This window comes from Callospermophilus lateralis, chromosome 3 (genome assembly GCF_048772815.1).
Source record: "Callospermophilus lateralis isolate mCalLat2 chromosome 3, mCalLat2.hap1, whole genome shotgun sequence".
Taxonomy (NCBI): Eukaryota; Metazoa; Chordata; class Mammalia; order Rodentia; family Sciuridae; genus Callospermophilus; species Callospermophilus lateralis.
Window position 1 is genome coordinate 193,993,039 of NC_135307.1, and position 26,929 is coordinate 194,019,967.

Genomic DNA, 26,929 nt, shown 5'->3' on the forward strand with positions numbered 1-26,929 from the left:
CGCACGCGCCTCTGCAGCCACAGTGGAGGCTCCCATCCGCTGGGAGGCGAGTCCACGGGAAGCTGGCCGCATCTCACTTCGTCTCCGAAAAGAACTGGAGGGAAGGGAAAGGAGCCAAGGGCGCGCGCAAAGGACGAGGAGGCGAGAGCGGATGGAGCGAGGGTGTCGAGGGACCAGGACCAGGACCACGACCCGCGCCTGGGCCTACAGCACTTTCGCTCTCAAACTCTCGAACGTCAAGGAAAACTCGGCTTCCCAGGCCTCCGCCTCCCCGGCGCCCCAGCGGGAGGGCGGGACCGTGGCGAGGAGTCCGTTGCGCTTCTAGTTACATAAATATGGGGACTTTAAAAATACACGCGATGTCTCCTGTACACTATGTATAGGCTCGGCCGCCCGCGCCCCGCGCCCGCGCCCGCGCCCCGGACTGGCTGGGCGGGGAGGGCGGTGGGGACTTGGGGCGCCGCCTGCCCAGCCGCGCCTCGGGGCCGCTGGGAGCGAGCCGCAGCGCGGAGGAGCGCAGCGCCAGGACCGCGGCGGGCGTGGGAAGGGGAAGGGGCCGCGTGGATGCCGGGGGTCCTCCGGGCCCCAGGTCCTCTGCTTTCTGCACCTGCTCCCGACCCTTATTGCAGCGTCTCTCCGGCGGGGCGAGGCCGCGCTTAGAAAAGGGCAGCGCAGCCGGGACGACAGGGCGCTCGGGCGCCCTCTCCGAGTCAGCCCCGACGGGCGTGGCCTCCAGGCTTCAGGCAGCGGGGAAAGGGGCCAGGGCACGGGCACAGGGTGTGTGTAAACGGTGACAGCGGCGGGGGGCGCGGCGAGGGCTCCGGGGCCGCGGCCTGGCGCGCTGGGGCCCGGGTGGCAGGTCCTGGCCCTCAGGAGTAGATGGTGATGACCTCGCGGCCGCCGCCGCGGACCAGCATCACCCGATCCAGGTGTTCGGTGAGGACCTCGAGGAACTCCATGTCTGAGAGCCGGTCAAGGAGAAAGACTCGCCCCTCCCCTCCCGGCAGAGCAGGGGCCTCACCTCGCGCTCCTGCGTCCCTGTCCGAGGTGCTGATCCTGAAGCAGGACCGGCTCGGACCTTTCATCCCGGGACTAGGACCAGGTTCCCGGAGGTCACCTCCCCGCCCACCCCCGCCATCTTCAGCCCAGGATACAGTTTTCGTCTCCGTTGCGGTTGCGGGGAGGCCCGGGCATGTTGAGCAAAACGAGCTTGGCGTCCCGGGATTTCTTCACGATGACCTCGTTGAGCCGCACGGCCGTGTGCATGCGCCGCACGTTGGACTGGTTCCTGCGGAGCAAGGGGAGCAGAGCGTGAGCCCCGGGAGGACTCGGTGCCCTCCCGGCAGACCGCGCTGCTGGCGCTGGCCCTTGCAGGCCCGGGACACCCACCCCAGGCCTCTCCGACTGAGCAATTAGAGACTCCGGAGGCCAGGGGCACCCCTGGGGGTCACGAGGGAGCAAGGAGAGGGGAGACCTGGCCGGCGGGAGGTAACATGGAACATGCTGAAGCACTTACAAGTTCTCCCACTCCCTTCAGGAAACAGAAGCAAGGAGAGAAAGAGGGAAAGGTGTCAGAGGACGAGGAGGCCGGGTCCTGAGATGCCATCACCTGCGCTCTCGGCCCCGCATCCTTCACCTCCCCATTTCCTGAACCTGGAAGTCCCCCTCAGCATCAGGCCAAACCCTGTGAGTTCTCAGGTGGGAAAGGAGCGGCCTCTGGGGCTTCAGACAGGACCCCTGCTTGTTCTCTGCCGTGCTGAGCAGGACCCAGGCGCACCCCACCCAAGCCCTGGGCCCCAGCCCATACGGCTTCATGCTGAAGAAGTCCTTGATGCCCTCCGAGGAGACGGGACTGGGGCCCTTATTCTTCTCTGCCACGGACTTGTCCTTGGTCCAGGTGAGATGCACCTTCTCGGGGTCTGTCTCGCCCTCCCCCTCAGGCTCCTCCCCTGGGGACGGGGAGCTGCTGGGGCAGCTGGGAGCACTCTGGTCGTGGATCAGCTGCACCTGGGGTGAAGGAAAGGCCAGGAGGTGACTCCTTTGGCAGCCAAAGGTCCTGCTCCCACTGGCTGAGGCCAGACCACTGCCGCTGCCCACCTCCTCCTCGGGCTTCTCCTCGCTGTCACCAGCCGTCTCTTCCGGGACGTTGAGGCGAAGCCGAGTGTTGGCTGGATTCTTTCTCCGGATGGAGCCTCGAGACTCATCTGTGATACTCTGAATCTAGGGAGTGACACAAGTTGGTGCCAGCTCTGCTGGGAGTCACCACTCATGCCCTGCCAAGAGCTACCACCGGTGCCAACATTCAGCCAGGAACCAACCAGCAGTTCAAACAGCGCAGGACTTCCCGTCTGGGAGGGCTGCACACTGACTGGCCACTCCTCCAGAGCCGGGACCTCCTGCCATCCCACGACCAAAGTGCAGCACTGCCACAGCTAGGCTCTACCACGCACTGTGGCCCACGTCAGTTCTGGCTGGTATGAGCAAATGCCATTTCTTACCATTTTTACTGCCACCCCTGGGTAACACCCCCATCCTTGGAGGTTCCTCCTTATCTGATAAAGGGGTACCCGTTACTCATTTCCCTGAGGATCCATCAACCACAGTCTCTCTGGGGGGAAGGGGTACTGGGGATTAAACCCAGGGACAACTTCACCACTGAGCACATCCCCAGCCCTTTTTATTGTTTATTTTGAGACAGGGTCTCACTGAGCAGCTTAGGGCCTTGCTAAGTTGTGGAAACTGGCCTCAAACTTGCAATCCTCCTGCCTCAGCCTCTCACGTTGCTGGAATTACAGTCGGGCACCATGTGCCTGGCCATCAGCCCCATTCTGAGAAATGTATCAACCACACCTGGGAGACTCATAACCCATGGTTCTGTCACCCTCCCCTATAAGATCTGCCCCCATTCCCCAAGCAACCTAGCACCACCTCCAGGAGTTTGTCCCCAGTCCTGGGTATTATCACTCATGACCCTAAGGACTCCACTCCCTGGGGAGGGCCTTTCATCCGCAGTCCTGGGACCAGTGATCCACACCTGGGAGGTCTCACAGGCACACTCCATGGGAGACCCATCACCCGTAGCCCTGGGAAGATGGACCACGCCCATCGCTACATCTGTGAACAGCCACCTGCCACCCACTTTCTGAGAGTCTATCACATGAACCCTTGTCTCCCACCCTGGCAGCCCACACCCCTGAGGACTCATCACTGTACCTACTGAGCATCCATTATTCTCCCTTGGGCCCCCAAAGTCACATGCAGAGGACAATCCACGCTGCATGCCAAGGCTCCTCTGCCCTGTGGCTGGGGGTGGCAGTGTGTCCTCCGCTGCCCTGCCCAGGAGCCCGTGCCGCGGGGTGGGGGGAGTAAGGGTGGTAGGGTGAAGGCAGCAATGTGCCTGGGCAGACCCAGACCTGAAGCAGGCTCACCTCCCGCTCGCGCTCGTTCTTGGTCAGGTGCATCTGCTTGAGGATCTGGGAGCGCTGCTCCATTACCAGGGTCTTCTCGTAGGTGTAGGCGGAGATGTCGCTCTCATGCTGTGGGCAGGGGCAGGTGCAGTGAGAAGGGCAGGGGGAAGCCTGCGCCCGGGGAAGCTGCAAGGCCCAGGGAGGGAGACCCAGGGAGGGAGGCCCAGAGCGTCCCTGCCCAGGCCTGGGACAGCGGGAGGCAGGGCTGGAGCACAGAGGGCAGCAACCTGGACATGGGCAGCTCAGCACCAGGCGTGTGAATGATGAGCTAATGAATGAGTTGATCAATGAGTGACCTGGTGAGTGAAGAGGCCGTGGAAAAGAATGAAGGGTGAGTGGACACACAGGAATGAGCGCAGCAGGAGCAGGTGAGTGCGCCAGCGGCCATGTGGGTAAACCAGGGGACACAAGGGGGACAGGCGCAGAAAGTCACTGCGAGGATGGATGAACAAGAGGCTGGGTGGTGTCACCACAGGAACACAGGCTCTAAAGCCAGCCTGCCTGGGTTTGAATCCTGGCTCTGCCATTTACTGTGGGTTGTGGGAGAAATTACTTAACCTTTCTGTGCCTCGATGTTCTAATCTGTAAAAAGGAAATCCTGATAATCACATCCATCTCGTGGTTGCTGGAGAATGACTGAACATGAAACGCAGGAGCGAGTCCTGCCAGAGGGAGCGCACGATCAGCCTGTTGTTACAAAGGGGCGCGGGTGGAGGTGGAAGGAGGGCGGACACCAGGATAAATGCGCGAGGCTAAGAGGTGGGCAGAGGGCGAAGCCGGCATCATGTGCTGTGGGTGCTGGTGGCCCCGGACGGCGCTGGGGCCAAGGGAGAGGCCCGGGCGCCTCCAGAACTTCCAGGAGCTCCGGGACTCACCATCTCCACCACCTCCACCTCCGCGGTGATGCGCAAATGGTACAGAAACGTGGTCAGGTCCTTCTTCATCTGGATGCTGTTGTCGTCCATCTGGGCCACAGTGAAGATTCGCATCTTGCACTTCCGCCAGACCTGCAAGGGGACCCAGAGAGGTCCAGCGGGGATGTGTCCCCAACCTTCCCATCCCTCCTCGCACACACGCGTGGGCCTGGGGGGCCAATGCTGCAGTCTCCATCCCAGCTCCGAGGCTCCCGGTGAAAACGTCACTGCTGTCCTTTACAGCAACGCGCTCACCTCCAGCCTGAAGCAGGGAGCAGAGCCCCTCCCCGGGAGTCCACAGGGGAGGCCAGATGTGGAGGCCGCCCGCCCGCGGAGGTGCCCACGCGCATGCGCACGCGCACTGACCTTGTGGTGGCGCAGCAGGAAGGGCAGCAGCATGAGCATGCCGCCGTCGTGCACGATCCACCAGACGTCGATGCTGCCCTCGGAGAAGCGCTCGGGGTTCCCAGGGAACATGGACACGTTCTTGGTGACCAGCAGGGCCAGATGGCCAGCTGTGGTTTCCCGGACCAGTTCTGATGGAGCCCAAGGAAGGAAACGGGAAACGTGACTGTGGCCCCCAGGTCTAATAGCAGCCAGGGGGCTCCTGGCACCCAGCACCTTCCCCGAACCAGCATCCACCCGGCCTCCCCACGTTCTGTTTGGATCTGAGGAAGTCCCCCAACCTCTCTGGACTTCAGCCGTCCCACCTGTCAGATCACAGTGACACCACGTGCCCTTTCTGATGATCAAGAACCCACCACACCCGGCTCCCTGAATCCTTAAGGGAGACAGAGCCACTTGGAGCTGAGTATGTACAGCCTCTGGGGTTGTTGTTAAACTGTGTGACCTGAGGCAAATTCCTTAATCTCTCTGTGCCCAAGTCTCACCAATAAAAGAGAGAGAAAAATGCCTAGTGCTCAGAGGACCCTGATGGGATTAGAGAAAGCCTCCACTTGTCTGGCACAGAATGTATTCTACAAATGTTAGTTATCATATGGCTATTTCCAACTATCACCAAGGAGTCAGATGCTCAGAGAAGGTGAGTCACTTAGGCACTATCACACAGCTAGGAAGGACTAGAGTTGAGACGCAGACCTCGGCCACTGTGACTTCGAAGCTGTAGCTCTTCCCCCTGCTCTGCCCTGTCTTTCCCTCAGGCCTTGAGGGCCATGAAGGAGCCAGGACGGTCTCATTCACATCTGAGTCCCCAGCACATAGCAGTGCTGGCACGTGGCCAGCCTTGGCGCGTCATCTGCGGATGCCGAGAACACACTTGTGCTGGGCCTGGGAAACTCCTCGGGCCACAGAAGCAGAACCCACCCCTGCCCGGCCCAGCCGCCTGCAGGGTTACCGATGAAGTTCCGCCACGTCTGATGGTCCTCCTTCTGCCTCCAGTTGCGGGGCCAGCCCACGAGCACCGTGTTGTGCTGCAGGCCCCCGAGGCCCCCCGACTGAATCAGGTGGGACACGCCGTCTCGCAGGTTGGAGGAGATGACCACCTGGCAGAAGCCTTTCACCTTCTCGGCCTCCATCAGGCGCCGGATAGACTGGGGGTTGGGGGGACCAGCCTCAGACCTTCCTGGCCCTGGCTGAGGCCCCTGCAGCCCCCTGGCTCCGTCCCCCTCTCCATACGTCCCTGTCCTGCTGAACCTCAGCCCTGAGCATGTCAGAACCGTGCCTCCCTCCTGCCACCTACGAACCCCATTCCTGCAGATGAGTCACAATTTGCCCAGACTTCCCACCACCCGCCCGATACCCCCCACCGCCCAACACATCCCCTGCCCCTGCTGGACATCACAGCCTGCCCTCCCTACTGAGTGCCACCTTCTTCAGATGCCTCCCTCCACCCAGACTGAGATCAAACTCTCGGATGGGGGCACGATCTGTTTTAAGAATTGGGGGGATATTGGGGGTTGAGCCCAGGGGCTTTACCACTGAGCCACACCCCAGCCCTTTTTATTCTTTATTTCCAGAGTCTCACTAAGTTGCTTAGGGCCTCGCTAAGTTGCTGAGATTGGCCTCAAACTTGCAATCCTCCTGTCTCAGGCTCCTGTGTTGCTGGGATCACAGGCGTGAGCCAGGGCACCGCCTGGCAGGGCCCTTTTGTAACGCAGCGTACTGCACAGCTGATGGGCGTCATGCGGGAAAGCTCTTCTCACCCCCATCTTGTCAGTGAGGAAACTGAGGCTTGACGAGACTAAGACTGGCTCAAGGACACAGCTCATGCCCACGTGGGCATGTTGTTGGCACAGCCTCCCTGCAGAGCCTACCCCACCAGCGGCTGTCCTGGGTCAACAGAGGGTGATTTCCACCTCCGCCACCCCTGGCCATGGCCTCGCGGACCATCTAACCTCCACTCCTACCTGTCAGGGGGCCGACAGCCACCTCATCTGGGGGCAGGGAGCACTTCGTGCCATGCAGCGAGAGGGGCTGGGCCCTGCCTGGCGTGCTGGGACCCTGGCCCTGTCTCCCTCCGCTGTTCTCCCTCCCAACAGCCCTCACGGACCGCCGAGGGTCTGAGGCCTGCTGGACGTCCCATCTCCCGGCCCTGGCCTCTCGAGGGCGGCCACGTGCTCCTAGACAGCTGACCCGCCCGCGCCCGGCCTGGTGCTCAGCACACAGCTCGCCTCAGCCGCTGCACGTTGCGCTGGATCGGCCAGCTGAAGCCTCCAGCCCTGGCCCTGACAGATTGGTGTGAACGGCTCAGTGAGGCGGAAACAGAACTGTCACAAGGCATTAGGGGTGTCCTGCCTGCCCCCCTTCCTGGAGCGCTTTCCTTCCTCCAGTGCAGCCACGGCCTGGGGAGAATGGCGCCATCATGGGCCGAAGGTTCTTCCTTTGGGTCCCCAACTGCCCACCAGGCTCCACCCGGCTCGTCCTGCACCTCATGCGCACACAGTGGCCCCGGCCCACACTGGACACTGCTCTGAGGACATGGGCCAGTAGATGGAGACGAACACATGAGGAGGAGCCATGGACCCATTTCTAGTCCTGACAGCATCTGTGTGACTTTCACCAAGCCGCTTTCCCTCTCTGGGCCTCAGCTTCTTCCTGGGCCGGAGATAAGTACGACACATGCCGAGTTCGTGCAGAGTGGGGATGAAAATGGTCCACAAATGTGAAGACAGTTTGGAATGTCTGTAGTTTGGCAGGAAAATGTCTGAGGTAGGAGTCAAGTATCCGAATTTGAATCTCTTTTTCTGTCCTTAGACGGGGGACCTGGCCTATCTATGCCTCAGTTTCCTTATCCACAACACGGGCCCTTCTGTTTCGGATGGGCTTTGGTTCAGTGGGTTGACTTCTAAGGGACTGGCTACCTGGGCCCTCAGGCTCCTCTTCTAAGGAAGAAGATGGGAAAAGCCACTTGATCCCAGAGGTTTCAGGATGAGGGGCAAACGCTGTCTTCCTGAGCACCCCACTCACCTCCTCTGCCCGCTGGGCCTGGGGGTGGTTGTCCAGAAAGGTGCCCTCGAGGACTGAGCCCACGATGGTCAGGCCCTTCCCTGCCTTGAGCTGGGAGGTCAGGGAGAGCAGCTGGGGGTGCACCACGTTCTGGTCCTGGTCCACGCGCACCAGCACCAGCAGCTGAGGCCTGCCGAGGGGACAGTCACATGACCCCCGTGCCCGCTCCCCAGCCACCCACGGCACGCCCATCACCAGTTCCCTTACCGTCTCCTCAGTCCCCACCCGCCTGTGCCCATCACCTGTCCCTCTGAACAGTCAGCCATCCATTTCTCCAACCATCTCCCCAATGTCCATGCCTCCACCCACCGCCCAGCTCGCCATCCTCACTCTTGGCAGAGGGGCCTGGGGGTGAGCCAGGGTCTGGGCCTGCAGAGTAGCTAGGCAGAGGGCAGCTGGGCCGAGAGGCTCGGGGAGGCTCTGGTTGGGTTTTGCCTTCTGTGACCCCAGGACCTCTCTGACCCCTGACCTCATGTGAATGAAAAGGAGGGACTGTCACTAGTCCAGAGTCCAGAGAGCTCCGTGTTCCCTAAGTGAGAGAGCGATCCCACCTGTCTCCATGGCCTTCCCTGCAGAAGCGTGAGCTCGCTACATCCCAGAGACTGGGAGGCCCGGCCGCGCGTTCACCAATTTTTTGAACCAACAGCTGAACACGTGGTCAGGAGGCCCAAGCTGGGCGGCACGTGGAGAGCAAACCGAGTGATCAGAGGAGGCCACGGAGAAAACAAGGTGAGTGGGGAGAGTCGGCCCTGCTCCCTTCCTGCCCCCCCAGCACCTCACCAGGCGCCCCTCGCACTGACCTCCAGTTCTTGGTGTGCGGGGGCCCTTCCTCCAGGCGCAAGAGGGCATAGCGAGCGGCGCTGAGGGACAGGCCCCGGATCCCATCGCCCCATTCCTTCTCTGCCCTGGGGGCAGGAGGGGACCACGTGAGGCCAGAAATCCCGGAAATGGCATCGAAGACCATGCACACAGAACTGGCTACCCCAGCGCGCATCCCTCTCTCCTCTCCCAGGCTCAGGAAGGGCGGGCTCTGTCACCCAGCCACCAGGAAACACTGCTGTCACCACCCATTTCTCAAAGCCTCCACCCGTCTCCCGTCTCCCAGTCCCACCCCATCACTGCGCCCTCCACTCCAGCCCCCCCCTCCTCACCCATCCCCCACCGTCCAGCCCCCACCGCCGCTGCGGGCCTCCCGCTCACCCGCGGTACTCGATGTACTTGTAGATGAGCCCCGCAATGAGCATGGCCACCAGCGCGTAATACCAGGAGCAGATGAACATGAGGGCCAGGCAGAGGCTCATGCCCAGGAAGGAGAGGGTCCTGCACATGGAGAGAGACCGGTAGACAGTGAGAGTCCGTGGAGCAGGGCCTGACCAGACCTGGGTGACTGCGGCCAGGTCTGGGAGCTCACTAGTTGTCACCAGGAGCACCCTGGAGATGCGAGGCCGTCTGGATGGAGAAGCAGCCACAGACAGGCACCACCCATGTCCTCGTCAACTCCAGAGTCACCCGAGCCCAGGCTGGACAGCCCCAGCTACATGGGCTCTGAGATGGGGTCCCTGAAGAGGCCACCAGCAAAGGGGAACAAGGGAGTGGAGGTGGCAGCCCCGGTACAAGCCCCATGATGCCACAGTCTTCCCGGTGGCCTTGTTTGAACTCAGTGTCCTCTTTCTAGAGTGAACAGGGTCATCCCTGCGGTCCTACTGTGAGCATGAAAAGCCATAAAGTAAGAGAATAAGAGGAACTGCGGGCTCCTGGAAGGGGGGTCCCCCTCCACTGGGCAGGACCGCTCTCCAGAGCCCAGGAGAGGAGCAGTGAGCAAGCCCCTCTTACAGCAGGGGACGGGTTCAGACCGCCACGTCCTCAGCAGGGAGCTCACAGCCAGAGTCACATTTTGGATTTGCATCAGCTGCACCTGACCCCGCGCCACGTCATTAAGAAGCTGAGCACCCTGGACTGCGCAGGGTGATGCTGAGGCTGCTGCTGACTACGCTTCATGCCTCTCCAGGATCGGCCTCCCACTAGCTGGGCCACGGGAGGGGGGACAACGGACGTCGCATTCAGGTTTGGGGTCCTTAGACCTGAAGGACCCGGCCTTTGGGGTTGGGTGGAGGTAAGAAATGGGTGGGGCGGGGCTGGTGGACAGGGCACCCACCAGTGGTAGTATCGAAAGCGCGGCCTCCAGTTGGGCGTCCTCAGCAGCGTCTGCACGGCACAGGCCAGGTTCACGAACATGTAGCACATCAGGAAGAACCTAGCGCACAGAGCCCCGGACAGACAGACGGACGCACAGGGAGCAGAAACAGAAATGGAGACATGAGGGAGCGGAGCAGGGGAGAGACCACCGGGCACCAAAGGGGTCCCAAGGCCAAATCCCCTTCTAACACACTCTGATATTATGGGGTGGATCTCTGTATAACAAAGGACGGGCTTCCATGACTGACAGGAAGTCCCCGGGTGACTAAAGTGCTCAGGTGTGTTCCTGGGCCACGGCGGGAGGACCCAGGGAGAGGCACGCACATGGACAGGATGGGGGCCACCTCGTCGAGGGAGGCGATGAGGATGCCGATCTCGCAGATGCAGGCCGTCAGCAGCAGTGCCCACGTCGGCTCTCCGTTGGCTTTGCCATGGCCAAAGACCTGGGGACAGACCGACCATCTCGGGGGACTGAGACCGGGCGGTCTTCTGGTCTCTGTCCTCCAGTCTTAGAAAACAGGAGGAGAGGCGGGAATCCTACAGACATGAGCCGTGGGAGAGGAGGCTGCATTTTTCACCCTCTGGGGCACCCGAGGGAACGGGAGATTTTGCCAGGTCTTGCCCACCCTGACATTGACACCCTAGTGCCATGAAGTTCCAATGACCCCTGATGGGAAAGGAAGCTCCAGTCAGATGGGCAGATGGGAGAGGAGCTGACGGGAGGCCAGCAAGTGACCATGATATGTGCTCCATACTGTTTTTTAAGCACCCTGGAGAGCTCCCCACCCCCGCCTTTTCTTGCCATTTTTCTGCTTCTCAGTCCTCGACCAACAAATGGAGCCAGGGGAGGGCCATTTATTTTCCCCTGAGAGCAGAAAATTCTCAAAATGATAGCACTGACCACAATCCAAATCCCAAATGAGATCCACCCATTCCTCTTAATGCAGTGTCAAGCAGGACCCAGGAGCAGCCCAGGGTGGCCCCAGAGGCTACGCAGTCTCCTCGGCAGCCCCCAGGCAGGGGCCTGGCTGGCTGACCTACTGGGTGGGGCTGCTCTCCTGCCCACACTGACCTGCAGGAAGGGCACTATGCCGTCCCGGGAGATGGCCTGTAACAGGCGTGGGGCCCCCGTGAGGCTCTGAAGCCCAGCCCCACAGGTGGAGAAGAAGGAGCCGATGACAATGACCCAGGGAGATGGCCAGGCCAGTGTGCCCACCACCAGGTTTCCATTCACAGCTTCACCAAACCTGGAATAAAGCAGTAGGGGAACAGACGACAACGAGTGAGCAATGCCACCTGGATTTCCAGGCTGGGGTCTCCCATGCCAACCGCGGGGCTGACCAACGCATTAGGCTCTGCAGGCGACAGAGAAAAGGCAACTCCTAAATACCCTGGGCAGCTCCTGCCCTGTGTGACCTTGAGCAGATCACTTCGCCTCTCTGAGCCTCAGTTTCCTCAGCAATGGGAACAATCATGAGCCTATTCCATATAATGGGTGAAAGAATCCATATGTAAAATGCTCACTATGGTGCACAGAGCACTAGCAAATTGGGGGTTGTCAGTACTCTGTCATCCTGAGAAAGTCTCTCAGCTTGCTAGGATCTCAGGGCCTCCATGTGAAAAATGGGTTTCTGGCTGCATCATGAGGTGATGATGTAAGAATCAAAGACAAAAATCTTAAAATAGAAGGGCAGGCTGGGTGTGGTGGTGGCGCCTTCAGACCCAGGTACTCTGGAGGTTAAGGCACGGGAATCACTGGAACTCAAGAGCCCAGGAATTCAAGACCAGCCTGGGCAACAGAGAGACCCCAACTCAAAAGGGGGGGCGCATTGTTGAAGGACTCCAAGACCCTGGGTGAAGCTCTGTAGGGGAGATCTGCTGGAATCCTGCAGTCCTGGGGGAGGTCCCTGATTAAGTGAGATAGACGGAGGTCAAGCTGACCTGAAGCTAATTGGTGTGATATGTGCAAATTGCCCACTTGACCAGGTCACTCCCCTGCTTAACATTTTCAAGGTTTCCTCCATTTAAAAAAAAAAAAAAAAAAAAAAAGTAAAGAAAGCTTCAGTTTCCTGGTATGAAAGTCAGGCTTTGATCCTGGCTCCCGCCCGTCTCCAGCTCCGGGGCCCCCATTGCATGACCTTCGAGAGGCCAGATGCTGGGGGAAAGTGACTCTGTGGTAGGACCTCCTCCCTCCCCCTCGTAGTGCCCCAGGGACATGGAACCACCACAGCCACAGGTACGCACACACGCAAGCCATTCCTCCCCCTCCCCTGCTCATGCCGTCCCATGTCCCCGCTGCTGGCAGGTCCTTCCCCCTCCTAGCCACCTAATGAATCTGTACTCAACAGTGGACGTGGGGAGGGTGAATGAGACACAACCCCCTCAGTATCCAGGATACCAAACTCCGAGATGCTCACGTCTCTTACATAAAACGACACGGGGTTTGCACATGACCTATGCACATTCTCCCGAATATTCTAAAACATTTCTAGATCACTTCTAATACCTAATGCAGCGGAGTCCTGGGTAAGCTGTATCGCAGAGGGAAGGATGACGGGGAGAGGGCTGCATGTGCTCTGTGGTTGGAGAGGACTGGACAGCGCTTGATCCATTTGCAGCCCCAAATCCCTGAGGACTGGATGGCAGCCCCCCCGCCCCCCGCACATTCCCGTAGCCCCTGGGCTCTCTTTCAGGCCAGTCTGACCGCTGGGCACTTGAAGTTGCTTACAAGTTGGCTACCACCCCAAAGAGCCTCCTAGGACAAAACTGTGAGCTCTTTATCTGTGCTCACCCAAGAACCCCGGACACGGACCTGCCCACAGATATATAAATATTAGGTGATTAATGAGCGAATAGGCTTGTTTCTTAAAAAAAAAAAAAAAGAGAGAGAGAGAGAGAGCGAGACCATCATTGTCCTAAAGGAAATGACTTAACATCCAAGCTTCCTGAACGGCCATGAGAAAGACAAATATGACAAGAAGGTCAGTGGGGAACAACCAGTCCTTCCCCTCACTGAACGGTGAGTTTCCAGAATCCAGCCTCCTGCGCCCACCCTCGCCCAGACAGGTCCGACTGATCCCCTCACTTACTTGTCCCTCAGGACGACCCCCTCGATGCAGGCCCCAAACAGGACGACGGAGCTAATGTCTACACAGAGGGTGAAGGAGAGCCGCAGAGTGGAGGAGCCCACACCCCACCCTGGACCAGCTGCCTCCCCCAGCACCACCCCCCCGTGGTCCCCGTCCAGCAAGGCAGGATACAGACTGCAGAGGTGGTGGCGATGGCCAGGATGGTGCCCGTGGGGATGGACTTCTGGGCATCCCGAAGGTCCCCAGAGCGGTTGGAGCCCGCCATGATCCCTGCAGAAGGAGAATACCTCAGACAAGCGCCAGGGACACAGGAGACCAGACTGACCAGGAAGAAAGGACCCAACTCGCAGTTGGGAACCCGGGGCCCGGCCCCGGCAAGACGACTCGGTGAGGTCTGGCCTTCACGCCTCGTCGTCCACTCAGGACTGAATGGTGGCTCTGCTTACGTGACGGGGTCGTCAGACTAAGAATCCTGAGGAGCCCCCTCTGACCCTGTCCTGCTTGTCCCTCCCAGGCAGGCGCGTCCTCCAGAGCTCCCTTCACCTGTGACTGACGGGAAGTAGATGCCGACCAGCAGGGTGAAGTAGGAGGTCATATCACTGAAGACGTAGGGGTGGTCCATGTCGACGGGGGTGCCATCCGCCAGGCCCACCGAGGGCATCCCACGCTTCTCCACAATCACCCCCTTGGTGAGGTAGGAGCTCCACAGGTTCTCTGTGGGGAGAGGGGATGCTCAGGGGAGTCCAGGGGTCAGGAGACCAGGTTTCTGGGGCCAGGAGGTGGGGCGGGACCACCACGTCTTGCTCCCTGGTCTGGGCTGCGTTTTATTTCCACCAGCATCTCCTCTGTCCTGCCTGCTGCTAGGCCACGGGCACAGACTGCACAGATGAATAGGACCCAGTCCCTGCCCTCGGACAGCCCCATCTAGTGGGGAAGACACACAAGACTGACTCAGACTGACTCCATAGGTCCCAGGTCGACCTCGTCACTGCCCCCACGCCATTCCCGCCTCTTATCTCAGAAAGACACCACTACCTTGGCCTTGCCCTCCACCGCTCCCCTCCCCCCCCACCTCAAAACATGGCCAACCTCTGCCCATCCCCTCCTCAGCGTTTCTCAGATGCCCTTGTCTTCATTCCAGGTTCCTCAGCCTGGCCCAAGTGACATGTCGGCCAGGTGACTCTTTGCCGTGGAGGGCTACCCACAGCCAGCAGGATGTTAGCCGCACCCTCGCCTCTACCCACTAACTTCCGGTCGCACCCCCAGTTTTAACAACCAAGCAATATCTCCAGACAGGCCAGATACCTGGTGGGTGGCAAGAGCACCCTGTGAAGGACCCTGTCCCATTTTGCCGTCACTCCTCCTCTGGCTCAGAAGGAATGTCATCTCTGGGGGTTCAGTGTACCTCCTCGTGGACCCCACTGCCTTCAGACACAGCCCAACCTCTCCGGCTTCCAAGGCGGCCACAGCTGGCCCATGCCAGCCTCTCCAGCGCCACCTCTTGCCCTCTTTCCTTTGCACTGTACGCCCCAGTCATGCCAGATGACTTGTGGTTGGGAGGACACACTATGCCCGTCTGTGTCTGCGAGCACTAAGCAGCTGTTCCTCGGTTTGAGATTCCCTTATGCCCTGATAGAACTCCAGGCTCACATTTGTCCTTCAAAACCTGCCTAAGGTGGGTATAAGAATCTCATCTTGTCACCTGATACACCTGAAGCCTCCCTCCCCTGAGAGTTCTCCATTCACCGAATACACAGCTACGTGTAATGGAATTTACTTGCTAATGTATCTCTCTGTCACTAACTCCTTGGGGACAAGGACTGTGACTTATTTATTTTGTGTTACTAGTACTTAGCACAGAGTTAGGCACTTGGCAGGTAAATCTGTTAAAGTGGTGACTTTCTTTCCTTCTACTGCTGAGATTCTTGGCTCCTTTGCATCCCCACCCCTCCATGAGGCTAGGCCCAGAGTAGGTGCTCAATTAAAGCTGATTGAATTTAACTGAATCCCAAGGAGGGCCTCTTCATCTGACCGCGTAACCTACAATCCCCGCAGTGCTCCCTGGACACAGCCCTCTTCCCTCCCCAGACCTTTGATGAGGCCGCTGGCAGCACCAGGAATGCCCTGGATCTCCGTGACATTGTTTCGGGTGAAGTACTCATCACAGGTAGCGTTGAGAAAACGTGAGGAGCAGAACAGGCCCCAGAGCCGCGTGGTCACCGTCTCATTTCCTTCCCAGGCCAGCTTGGCACAGACATCAAAGCCATGGCGCGACAGCGTGCGGTTCCCCAGGAGGCAGATCCTAGGGAGAGGAACAAGCTAGGAAGATGGGGGACAAGGCCTCACCCTGGCTTCACAACGGAACCCCAGGGGACCCAGGGCCCGCACCAGGGGGATCTGGTCTCATTTACATGGAGCCTGTGCACTGTGTTTGGGGGGTTTGGTTGGGTTTGGTTTTTTCCGAAGCTCCTCAAGCGATTCTCATTTCAGCACCGTGGACAGCAGTCTCCAGGCAGGGAGGGCGCCCCGTTCAGAGACCTGAGGCGGGCCCCTCTGTTCTGCGTCCTTTCCCATCCTGGAGGGGCCGTCCACACTAAGGCTGTCCGGTTCTTGGAGTTGTCCTATCCAGGGAAGTCCCCCCACCGCAGTGTGGATCCTTCAGAGGTCAACCCCATTCCCTTCTTCCTAAGCCCACCCACCAGCCAGCGGCTGACCCTCACCAGGGAAACTGTTCCCACCCTGAGGAAGCAGCCCAGACAGGGAGAGGCCTTCCTCCGACAGAGTGGCTCCCACCCACACCCTTCTGCAAGGCAGGGAGAGGGGGCTTGGCAGGGGCCTGAACCAGGGGCAGGCAGAGGGGATGGCCGTGCCTTGGGCAGCACTCACGGAAAGTTGGGTGGGTCGAAGGCAGACTTGATGACCCCGGCATAGATGGCCAGGATGGACAGGATGACACAGCCCAGGAAGACCAGGGCGAACTTGTTGACATACTTGACGCCCACAAACACCACAGTGGCCATGCAGGTGAGCACGCAGGTGCCGTAGACACGCATGTTGTTCAGCATGGCCGCCGCCTCTCCGCTGGCATCCTCTGCCTTGAAGATGGCCATGGCCGGGAAGAGGTACGCCTGCGGGAAGCCGGCCAGGGGTCAGGCAGGGGACCCAGAGAGGACCAGCTGAGGCTCACCCCAGGGAAGTCATCTGAAGCATGGGCACGGCTGTGGGGGCCGGTGACGCCCGCCACGGCACAGCGAGTGGGGCCAAGACCCCTGGTCCGAGGGTGGCCGAGGAAGGGCGGCCCACCCTGCAGGACTAGGCCGCAGCCGTCAATCACAATGATGAGCGGCCTGTGGTTTCGTACTTCCAGTCGGAAGGTGGAAGGAAATCAGTGTTCATTACCAGAGGTTGGGCAAATGAATCACATTCCGACATAAACTACGGGGCTGTTAGAAAAGGAGGCACAGGATCACCGACAGCCCGCGGCACAGCGTGTGCTCGGCTCGCACACAAGGCCCTGGGTTCGGCTCCCAGAGCACACACACCCACACACCCACACACACCCTCATACAAACCATGGGTTTATATAGGCTGACTAAAAAAACTACACGTGTGATATTGGTGGACTTAATCAGGTTTAAAATAAGAATGCTGTATGATCTCATTGTTGTAAATTTATCTGTGAAGACAGAGATATGTGTATGTCTGCAGCGTGTCTGCAGATACATCAAAATATTAACAGCGGTTTCCCTTGAATCATTAAATTGTGCATAATATTTATTCTTCTTGCACATCTGCACTTTCTAAAGTTTCTGTGCTAAACATTAGTATGTTTATATTCTCACAAAGTTATCTTCCCTTTATAAGAGTTTCCAGTTATTCAGGGAGATGCTTATAGCGTGAAGGTATATTTACAAAGATGGAATACGATATCATTTAGAAAAGCAAAAACTAGAAGAAAATACACCAAAAAGATCCTGATGATTTTCTCTAGATGATATTTTTCCCTTTTTTCAACCTTTTTTTATTTAATATTTTTCCTGTTTTACGTAGTGGGTAGTGGGGGTGGCGCTGGGGACCAAGCCCAGGGCCCCCTACATGGTGGGCAAGCACTTTACCACTGAGCCTCACCCCCAGCCCAGAATTTATTATAACACACATTTTAAAATCTTCAATTAAAAAAAATGTTCTAGTTGTATATGGACATGATGCCTTTATTTTTTAACTTTATCTTTTTTTGTGTGGTGCTGAGGATCAACCCTAGCGCCTCACAGTGCTAGGCAAGCACTCTACCGCTGAGCCATAGCCCCAGGCCACAATATTCAGTTTTTAAAAGTCACAAACGTCTGTTCTTCTTCTCTCCCCATTTGTCTCCTCGGGTCTTCCGGTCCCCATGCATCCTCTCCACCCCTGGTTTCTCCTGTCTGTCCTGCCCCCAAACCGGAGCTGTGGCACCTTGAGCCATAGCTCTTCGAGTCGGTGCGGTGGGGCCAGGGGGCAAGCACAGACTCTGGAAGCCCAGACACAGGTCCACGTCCTCCCCATGTCCCTCAGGCTCTCTGAGACTTGCTTTCCTCATTGTCAAGTGGTCATCTTCCAGCTCGAGAACGAGTCACGAGGGTAAGATCAAATGACATGCAGCGAGCCTCGGAGCCTGCCTAGGACGGGGCGTCCGCACTGTCAGCTCTGCCTTCCGTAAACCAGGGACCCTCACTGGCACCCACCTGGGCGAGGAGGGTCTAGCAGCCCTGTCCTTCAAACACGGCCAGGGCCTGCCTTCTGCCCATTTGCCACTGCTCCTAACAGACCTCTTTCCAGGGCTTGTTATTCAGCAGCCACAGGCCCTTTAGAATGACCATTCCCAGAGTCCTTGACACAGTCCCTGGCACGTGGGAGGAAACCACATGGTAGCTATTGTGTGGCTTCACTGCTTTTATCATCATCATTATTATTATTATTATTATTATTATTATTATTTAGTTGTAGTTGGACACCATACCTCCATTTTATTTATTTATTTTTACATGGTGCTGAGGATCGAACCCAGGACCCCGCACGTGCTAGGCGAGCGCTCTACGCTGAGCCACAGCCCCAGCCCCTTCACTATTGTTAATTCTACTATGATTTTAACTCTTATCAACCCACCTCTGTCACCTTCCTGAAAACTGAGTGACTTTGGGCACGCTATCTTACCTCTCTGAACTTCTCACTTGTAAAATGGGCGTCATAATATTTGACCCTCGGGAGGATTCAAGCTAATGGCTGCACAGCACTTGGAACGGTGCAGAGAGCTCGGTGGAGGCCTGATGAACGACAGCTGTTGGTGTTGCATAATTTTTGTATCTCGTCTCCCCAACTGGGCTGGGAACGCTTTCAAGACAGAACACCTGATTCCCCTGGGCCTGGCTGAGCAGCCTGGCCGACCGGAGTTCAGGGAGCACTGGTTCCCTGGCTGACGGCCTGGGACCCCAGGTCGCCTCCTCAGACCCTCTTTTTTTAGAAAGATTTTTAGCTGTAGATGGACACAATATCTTTATTTTATTTATTTTGTTTGTGGTGCTGAGGATGGAACCCAGTGCCTCACTCATGCCAGCGAGCACTCCACCCCTGAGCCCCAGCCCCAGCCCCAGCCCCCTCAGCCCCTCTCACCAGCAGGATCTCGATGGTGCCCAGGATGTACATGGCCCCAGCAAAGGTGGTGCCGAGGTAGAAGCAGAGGCCCACGGCGCCCCCAAACTCTGGGCCCAGAGACCTGGAAATCATGTAGTAGGAGCCACCAGCTGCAGAGAAAGCCGAGTATCAGCAAGAGGGCCCAGGGGCACTGGGCTGCCCTAGGGGACAAGGAGGGCTCAGTGACAGAGGGCAGAAAGGGTTGCTCTGGGCCAGGCTGCAGCCCCCAGCAAGGGGCCTGGGGGAGATCCAGCCAATCATTCTGTGTGGATCTTGCAGCACTAATTAGCAGCATGTTGCTAATTACCCCTGTAAGGAGGTCATGGCCCAGAAGCTACGATGTCACCATCCTAGGAGGGTCTCAGGCTGAGGGGGGAGGGCTGGCACTGCCCTATTCAACCCCAACAATGGCCTCCCTCTTCCACTCCCAAAAAGGCTGCTCCTGGCCTACCCCATAAGCAGACAGGCCCCTGGTCTGCAATATTGCCTCTCTCAGGTCCTGACAATCCCCAAAGCCCAGGGTTCCGTCCCTCCTTCTGACCATCAGCCCCTCCCGCTCCCTGGAGTCCCCTCCACATACCAGGCACAACACCATTGGTTGCAATGGCACTCATGGAGATGGCCGTGAGCATCGTCTGTAGAAGAGAGATTATCAGAGTGGCGGCTGCCGGGGGCCGCAGTGGCCTGGGTGGAAGCCAAGCCGTTTACCCCGTAAACACCAGCCAAACCCACAGGTTCTCTTCTGCTGAGCTTCTCCCTGGGCCTGTTCCAACTTCTCTTTGTGCCAAGTCCTTCTCAAGAAAAACTCTTATTCACCATGCGAGTGGACGTTCAGGAGCGTCAGTACCAGAGGGCTCTGGAAACCCCAGTTTGGCCCCCAACCAGCCACGTGACCTGGGACAGCTCCCTTGGCTTCTCAGGCCTCGGTTTCTTCATCTATAAAATAGGTGCAATGACTTCTGCACCGGGTACGTCGCATGCAGAGCTGTCTCAAGATTATATTTGAGGACACAGAAATGTGTCAAGAATTTGGCGTTCATTGAATAGTTGATTTTTTAGAGAGAATGAGAAGAATCCAGTTGCGATGTTGTTTGTGAAATATAATCTCAATCTACCAAAACATCAACTTTTGTGGGATTATCAGTGAACTCTAATTTCTTTGCTATGCTTATCATTTTATCAATGAATCTGCATTTAATTACTTGTGTAATTAAACACACTCGCAGATCCACGTGAAACCTGGTCAACAGCCATCAGGGACGAGCCCATGAGTTGCGGAAGGGCCAGTCAGACCTAATCTACTCTCAAAAGCCACCAGCAGTGGCTCCTATAGAAAGCTCAGGTCTCGAGCCTCCACCTCCCGCCTCCCACTCCCAGGCCTCTGCCAAGCCCCAGCTGTCACAGGGGGCAGTGTCACTCACACAGGAGCAGCAGATGAAGACCATGCAGAAGGACTCCATGATGCCCGCTATGCCCACCACCCAAGTGAGTCTCAGGAAGAGGATGACGCCAAAGATGTTCTGCAGACACGGGAGGTACACACCCATAAAGGTGCCCATGCGCGGGGCCTGCAGGGAAGCCAGCGTCAGTGTCTGGAGCCCCCTCATCACCAGCACCCGCCCGCTCCTCCTCTGTGTCCCACTCTTGGTCCTGCCCTCTCCTTCCCCAGCCCTCATCCTGCTCCTCTGATTGGGGGTGTGCTGCTGGGGGTCAGACCCTCAGCCTCACGCGTGCAAGGCAAGCACCTTTCCACTCTGAACTGCATTCCCGGCCCTTTTCATTTTTTTTTTTTTTTTTCGAGACAGGATCTTATTAAGTTGCTTAGGGTCTCACTGAGTTGCTGAGACTGTCCTGAAACTTGCCATCCTCCTGCTCAGCCTCCCAAGTTGCTGGGATCACAGGCGTGGGCCTCCTGCTCAGCCTCCTTCGGGTTTCGCATACTCTTTCCTTCCTCTCCTCCATCCCCCACTCCACCCCACCATCCGTCCTTCGAGCCACCTCCTCCCTCCTCCCTCCCATCTCCATCCTTCACCTCCTTGCCCTCCCTCCCGCGCCCTGCCTCCTACACCTCAGCCTCTACCATCCACCCTCCATCCTTATCCGCCTCCTCCCAGCCTCCCGCCAGGCCCCACCTGCACCGGCTTCTTCTTCCCGCCCTCGTTGTTTTCTGCCTCCTCGTGCTCCCTGCTTCCCTGGGGCAGGTTGGTGTAGTTGGCCAGGCCACTGAGCAGGGAGGACACCATGGGGCTGGTGTCCATCTCCTCCTATGAGGAAGGGTGTCGGTGTCAGGAGCCTGGAGGCCCAGGGGAGGGCTGGGAGGAGCTGAGGGTGGGAGCAGAGGGCTCAGGACAGGGAGAGCCTGGGTGGGGTGACGGGGACCCAGGGAAGGAGGATGGGGGGCAGAGAGCGGAGAGGGTGAAGCCGGGGGGAGGGCGACCCAGGCGGAAGGCGGCCCAAGGGAGGGGTGGAGAGGATGCACTCTTCCTGAGGAGGAAGGAGGAGACGGACCGGCGGCGGGGGTCCGCCAGCCCGAGCAGCCCACCTCAAACAGGGCCATGTTCTTGCCGTCATACTCCTTGCCCCTCTCCGTGTCGGTGCTGTTGATGAAGGGGCTGCTTTCCTTGGGGTTGCCATCACCTGAGGAGGCAGAGAGTCAGGGGTCTGCCACCAACTGTTTGTCCTCCGTCCACCTGGGCATACAGTTGTGCGGCCACTTGGACTCTCTGAGCCTTGGTCTGCACGTTAGAAAAATGGGGCTCATGCTATCTTCTCTGTAGAATGGACAAAGAGCCTGTTACACGGCCTGGCAGAGGGTGGACGTGTGAGTGCTTCCTTGCTCTGGGGGGGGCTACTTCATTCACCAGAGTACCCCAAGACCCTCCAGAGACCCCATTTTTTCCTAAGGTACTAGAGATCAAACCCAGGGCTTCACACATGCTAGGAAAGCACTCTGCTGCTGAGCCACAGCCTCAGCCCTTTTATTTTCTATTTTGAGGCAGGATCTCACTAAGTTGTTGCCTAGGCTGGCTTCAAGCCTGCAGTCGTCCTGCCTCAGCCTCCCAAGGAGCTAAGATTACAGGTTTGTGCCCCATGCCACTTAGAGTTCCTTCTTGATCATAACCAGGACCATCCTGGTGCTTTGGGGTGGACGCATGTTCCTTCCTGGGGAGAAAGGAGAACAGTGCGGCCTGAAGCCCCAAGGGTACTGCACGTCCTGGAGGGCAGACCTCCCCCTGCCCTTTTCACTGTCAGTCAACCGGATGTCCACCAGGTACCGACACGGGGAAGTAAACACACAGAACGAGATGCCGTCCTTGTCCTTCAGGAACCAAGCCAAGGGAGATGAAGCAGTGATCAGGAATTTCCAGCAGATGCTGAATTTAGTTGTGGTGAAGCACTATTGGGAGCTCAGGCTGTGTGGGAACCCAGGAGGGCACTCAGCCCAGCCTGGGAGGTTACGGAAGGCTTCCCAGAGGAAGTGACGTGTCGGCTCAGAACTGAAGGATGAGTAAGAGCTAGACTGGGAGGGAGGCGGGGAGGGTGTCCCAGGCAGAGAGAATAGCAGAACAGCACGTTCAAAGGCCCAGAGGTGAGAGTGAACCAAGTGGGTTAGGGAAGCTCAACAAAGTATGGTCTGCTGGAGTTGGAGGAAGGGGCGTGTTGGGGGCTGAAGAATAAGAACTGGCCAAGATGAGCCTAGGAGTGTAAATGTGGGGTGAGCCTTTGACCAAGTAGCAGATGATCTTAAAGAATTTGGAGGACAGTGGGCAATCATGAAGAGTTTAACACAAAGAAATGTCACAAACAGGCGAGTGTGTTTCAGAGCCATCACTCTGGGCTTTAGGTGAGGAATACAGGAACTAGAGACTTCTGGTATCCAGGCAAGGGCTGAGGATGACCCAGACCAGGGCAACGTGAGGCAGTGGACAGACCCGGGAATTACTGGCACATTTCTATGTCAGATGATTGGGAAAACGGGAGAGGAAAAGAATCCAAGATAATGCCTGGGGTTCTACCATGGTAAACGGGTGGGTGATGGTGCTACCTTAATAATTTGGGAGACAAGAAAAGGGGTTTGGGGTGGAGCAGATGCTGAATTTAGTTGTGGTGAAGCACTATTGGGAGCACTATCTGGAAGCCATCGGGATATATGGATCAGATACACCAAGGACAGAAGCTGGGCCAGAGAAAGGAGAGCAGAGTACCCGCGTAAAGATGCGCAGGCAGAGAGCTGAGCCATGCCTCAATGAGATCACTCAAGGAGAGAATCCCCTGGCATCAGGAGAGGGGTCCCTTCAGAAAGACCTGAGGTCTCTGCAGGTACCTTCCCTCCAGTCACCAGTCTTCCCCAGATGCAGGGCTGAGTCTCAGCAGTCATCATCTCTCTGGACCCTAGAGAGACTCCCCAAGTCCCAGTTGAGGCCCTGTGTACCCTTGAATCTGAGTCCCCTCCTCTCTTGGTATCCCTCTCTTCCCATCCCCATCTGTTCAAACGCTCTGCATCCTTCTCCTGACCTCCTGGACACCTTCCTAAGTAGTCCATACAGGGCCCATTTCCAGAGCATTACCTGGCCCTCTTTTAAACCCACTTCCATCCTGACTAAAAACAGGCACAGGAAAGAAGCCCACCACCACCCAGTCTCCTGCCTCCACTTCCACTCACTCATCAAGACCAGGGTGCCTAATAGAGGAACATCACCAGCTCTTTCTTCTCACATATGAGAAAAACAGAGATGTTCAGGAAACAGTCTTTGGAGGTAAATTCCTCAGGTCTCCCTTTATGGCCCCAGGTCATAACAGAGCTGTCTGGGGCCACCGAACAGGAGAAATAAGAGTCAGGTAGGTGGCCCTGTGTTTACAATGCTGACAAGGTGCCTCCTGTTCTCACCGCATCATGGTGAGCACTAGAGAGGCTGAGGGAGGGGCATGGGATGAGAGGAATTTCCTGATGGTTCAGGAAAAGGGCTGGAGTCGGAGATCCAGGTTGCAGCCCCAGTGTCACTCACTGGCTTTGCCTTCACCTCGGCAAGTCACTCTCTAAGCTCGGTTTGCAAAGGGATAACGCACAGTGTTTGATTCATGGGTGGAGGGGGATTAACTGGAATAATGCGGGTTGGGTGTGCCCACACAAGTTAGCTGTGCGCTACTATCACAGGTAGGCTTATTAGCACCCCTGGGGCCTGCCAGTTGGGGCTTCTCATCCCACAGCCTCCCTCAGCCTCAAGATTTAGGGGTTGCTCTGTCTCTGGTCAGACTAGGTCCCTCCCCAGAAGTGTCCCTTTTAGGACCAGGACCTAGACATGACAGACCCTCCAATCTGCCCCTTTACACCCCCTTCCTAGTCCTTCTTCCTTTACTGGGGGTACGGAGGGAGCAGGGACCCAGAAAAGACCGGAAGGGGGCAAGCTGGCCGGAGACCCCGTAATGAGGCGGCCCCGCGCCGGTCTCCATGGTGACCGCGCGGGCCAAGAGCGCCGCGCCAAGCCGAGCAGGCCACGCGCCCGCAGCCGCTTATGTAACGCGGCGCGCAGCGCAGACCAGACTCCAGGCCGGATCCCGGCCAGCAGGAGAGGGCAGGGGAGGGGGCGCCTCGGCCAGCCCCAGTCCCGGTCCCGCGTTTCACCCGCCGCCGGGGCGGGACGCCAGGCTGCTGGCCTGTCAGCCAGGCCGGTGTGTCCCCTCCCCGGAACGCCCAGCGCGCGGCTTGAGGGGTGGGGAGTAAGCTCCGAGTTCTCGCAGGGGCAGGACAGCTCTGGGGAACTCGCCCTGACCCCCAAGCCAGAGTCGGGGTGACGGGGAGCGCCGGGCGGCGCGCGAGGCAGGCCAGACCGAGGCTCAGCCTCCCGCCCCCGCCCCCGCCCCCTGGGAGCTCTCAGCCCGAATCGGCTTTCAATTAAGCTGCGGCGGCCAGAGCTCCCGGGGAGGACGCTGGCGAGCGGGCAAGGGAGCCTCCAGGGCCTGGGGCCGGGCCTGGGGGAATCCCCAGCCAGCCTGGGGGCGAGGGGGCGTAGACCCCACGGGAAAGGACAATACCCTTGCATTTTTCTTTAGTCCAGAGGAGCCCTCTTATCCGGGCCATTCTCGCCTCCCTCCCGAGGTCAGCAGCCAGCTCCTTCCATTCAGCCTCAAGAATCCAGAATCTGACCTGCCAGGGGTTCTTGGACCCACTTTCCTCCAGCCCAGAAAGTCCTTAGCTCTTCCTACCACCTTTCCAGCGTCCCTGGGAGGCCTTCTCTCTTTGGGACCCAGAACCTGGCCTGACACAGGTTCTGGCCACTCTAGTCCAGGTCCTGGACCATGTATGGTCTCTAGATGGGCCACCTATAACAGCATGTAGAAACTGACGGGGAGGGGCAGGACTATATAGTTCCTAGTTCCACTCCTGCTTCAAACACAAAGATGCCTCTTTACTAGGCCTCCCAAGAAAACCCCGAGGCCCAATGAAGCCTTGGTAAAGAAAGTGGGTGCTGAGGGACTGAGCCATATCCCACGCCTGGGGGAGAAAAGAGATTACCTTGCAAGCTGAGCCCCTGTCACAAAGTGGAAGCATCTGAAGGGGATCCCGGATGGAAATGAAGTCTCCCCCACCCTGACTTTGCTCCCTGAGCACGGAGTCCGCATGCCACGCGCTGCCGCAGACTCAACTTTGCCAAACCCCCTCTCCCTGCAGCCAAAGCCCGCGGGGGAGGGGGCGGTTGCCCAATGAGGTGACCCCAGGGTCACTGGATAGATGGATGAGTTGGTCAGCTGGTAGCTCTGGTTCCTGTATGCCACTCAGCCCCCAAGAAAAAATGGGGAAGGGGTGTCTCAGACAAAGGATCAGGAACCCTGGTGTCCCCAGCCTTCCCTGCGGCCACTTGGCCCTGAATGGAATCCAGGATGGAGGACCTCAGAATCGAAGCTGCTAGAGTCTGGAAGACCCCACTCTTTCAGCTCTTGAGGCCTTTCGGTCCACCCCCAGAGAGGTCCACGGGAGTCTCAGCCCAGAGGGTCAAGCAATGCAGGGGGTGGGGAGAGCGTTCGAAGGCGCTGAGCGCAGACAGCAGGCGCGGGAGGCGCGCTAGTGCGCAGGGGACGCAGCGCCGCTGGAGGGTGGGGGGTGGGGGCGGCTGACAGCCGTGATGGATGGCTGAGACCGCTGGGGGGCGGCGGGGGGCCTGCGAGCCCGAGGGGGTGGCTGGCCCCAAGACCTCGGAGCAGGAAAACCGCGGAGGAGGGCCGGGGGAGAGCGGGAGCAGCAAAAGGACTTGCTCGGAGCCCCTCTGGTCCTAGCCATCTCCGCACCCACCGCAGCGCGTCCGCAGTGTCCGCGCCGCGGCGCCTGGGATTCAGTTGCTGGGACCCCATTTCTGAGGCCTCACTAGGAAAGCTATCAGAGCTAACTAAAAAGACTACCCCCTGCCCCGCCCTGGAAACCACACTGTCGCCCCAGGTTACCAAGGGGAGGGGGGAAGGGAAGAAAGGAGGGTGATCTTGCTTCCCGTCCTGAACAGGAACCCATGGGGAAGCGAGAGGGAGAGGGAGATTCCGCAAAGTAAAACTGAAAAATCCACGGAAAAGATAGCTTCAGTCTGAGGTCGGAGCTCGGGAAGCCTTGGGGGAGGGGGTCCGGATTGCACCAAGTGTCCCCTTAAGGGAATGCCGCAGACCAGACGGGGGCTGTCTTATGCCCCCAAATCCCCAGAGCTACCTTTCCCCCCACCTTCCAGCTAGAAGTCTCAGAGCAAGAGACTGCAGCAGACTGCGCCCCCCCCCCCCGCACCACCAGCCCCTGCTCTGCGCCAGGACGCCAGGGTTCCCTCTCGGGGAAAGGAGTCTTCCCGCCCGTCGAGCTGCATGTCAGCCCATTCTGGCTCTTCCATTCCCTTCCCACCTCCTTCTCGGCTTAGCTAACCTAAGTCTGTCCCCAGGCCGCGGGTAACGACAGCCCTTCGGCCCCAGCTCTGCCCCCGGGCGCGGCGCATTCCAGCACCTCGGACAGCGCGTAGCGCATTCCAATGGAGCTGAGCTCCAGGCCGCCGCCGGCGTCCACCACCCGGTCAGTCCTAAGCTCTTCCCTAAAGGAAGCCGCCCCCGCTCCGCCTCTCACCCAGCACTGACTCCCTTCCTCGCCGCCCCCTCCCCCGCCGCC

At 58.5% G+C, this 26,929-nt stretch overlaps 1 protein-coding gene across 3 annotated transcripts in view; it reads right to left on the bottom strand.

Moving 5' to 3' along the window:
• Positions 1–869: 869 nt before the first annotated feature.
• The window catches only part of Slc12a5 (solute carrier family 12 member 5), a 33,341-nt gene continuing 7,281 nt past the window's right edge, over positions 870–26,929 (bottom strand). For 2 of the 3 annotated variants that reach the window (XM_076849200.2, XM_076849201.2), the window contains exons 2-26: positions 21,341–21,435; positions 20,931–21,062; positions 20,220–20,366; positions 19,379–19,433; positions 18,778–18,908; positions 16,018–16,259; positions 15,222–15,433; positions 13,675–13,845; positions 13,303–13,401; positions 13,132–13,189; positions 11,115–11,289; positions 10,367–10,485; positions 10,002–10,100; positions 9,047–9,166; positions 8,647–8,751; positions 7,808–7,976; positions 5,736–5,931; positions 4,748–4,917; positions 4,343–4,474; positions 3,429–3,536; positions 2,098–2,220; positions 1,808–2,007; positions 1,517–1,531; positions 1,155–1,288; positions 870–961 (exon numbers count right to left, since the gene is read on the bottom strand). In XM_076849200.2, coding sequence (XP_076705315.1) covers positions 870–961; positions 1,155–1,288; positions 1,517–1,531; positions 1,808–2,007; positions 2,098–2,220; positions 3,429–3,536; positions 4,343–4,474; positions 4,748–4,917; positions 5,736–5,931; positions 7,808–7,976; positions 8,647–8,751; positions 9,047–9,166; positions 10,002–10,100; positions 10,367–10,485; positions 11,115–11,289; positions 13,132–13,189; positions 13,303–13,401; positions 13,675–13,845; positions 15,222–15,433; positions 16,018–16,259; positions 18,778–18,908; positions 19,379–19,433; positions 20,220–20,366; positions 20,931–21,062; positions 21,341–21,435 — 3,299 coding nt within the window. The remainder of the gene's footprint in view (positions 962–1,154; positions 1,289–1,516; positions 1,532–1,807; positions 2,008–2,097; positions 2,221–3,428; positions 3,537–4,342; positions 4,475–4,747; positions 4,918–5,735; positions 5,932–7,807; positions 7,977–8,646; positions 8,752–9,046; positions 9,167–10,001; positions 10,101–10,366; positions 10,486–11,114; positions 11,290–13,131; positions 13,190–13,302; positions 13,402–13,674; positions 13,846–15,221; positions 15,434–16,017; positions 16,260–18,777; positions 18,909–19,378; positions 19,434–20,219; positions 20,367–20,930; positions 21,063–21,340; positions 21,436–26,929) is intronic. The other variant, XM_076849199.2, reaches the window with a different exon arrangement.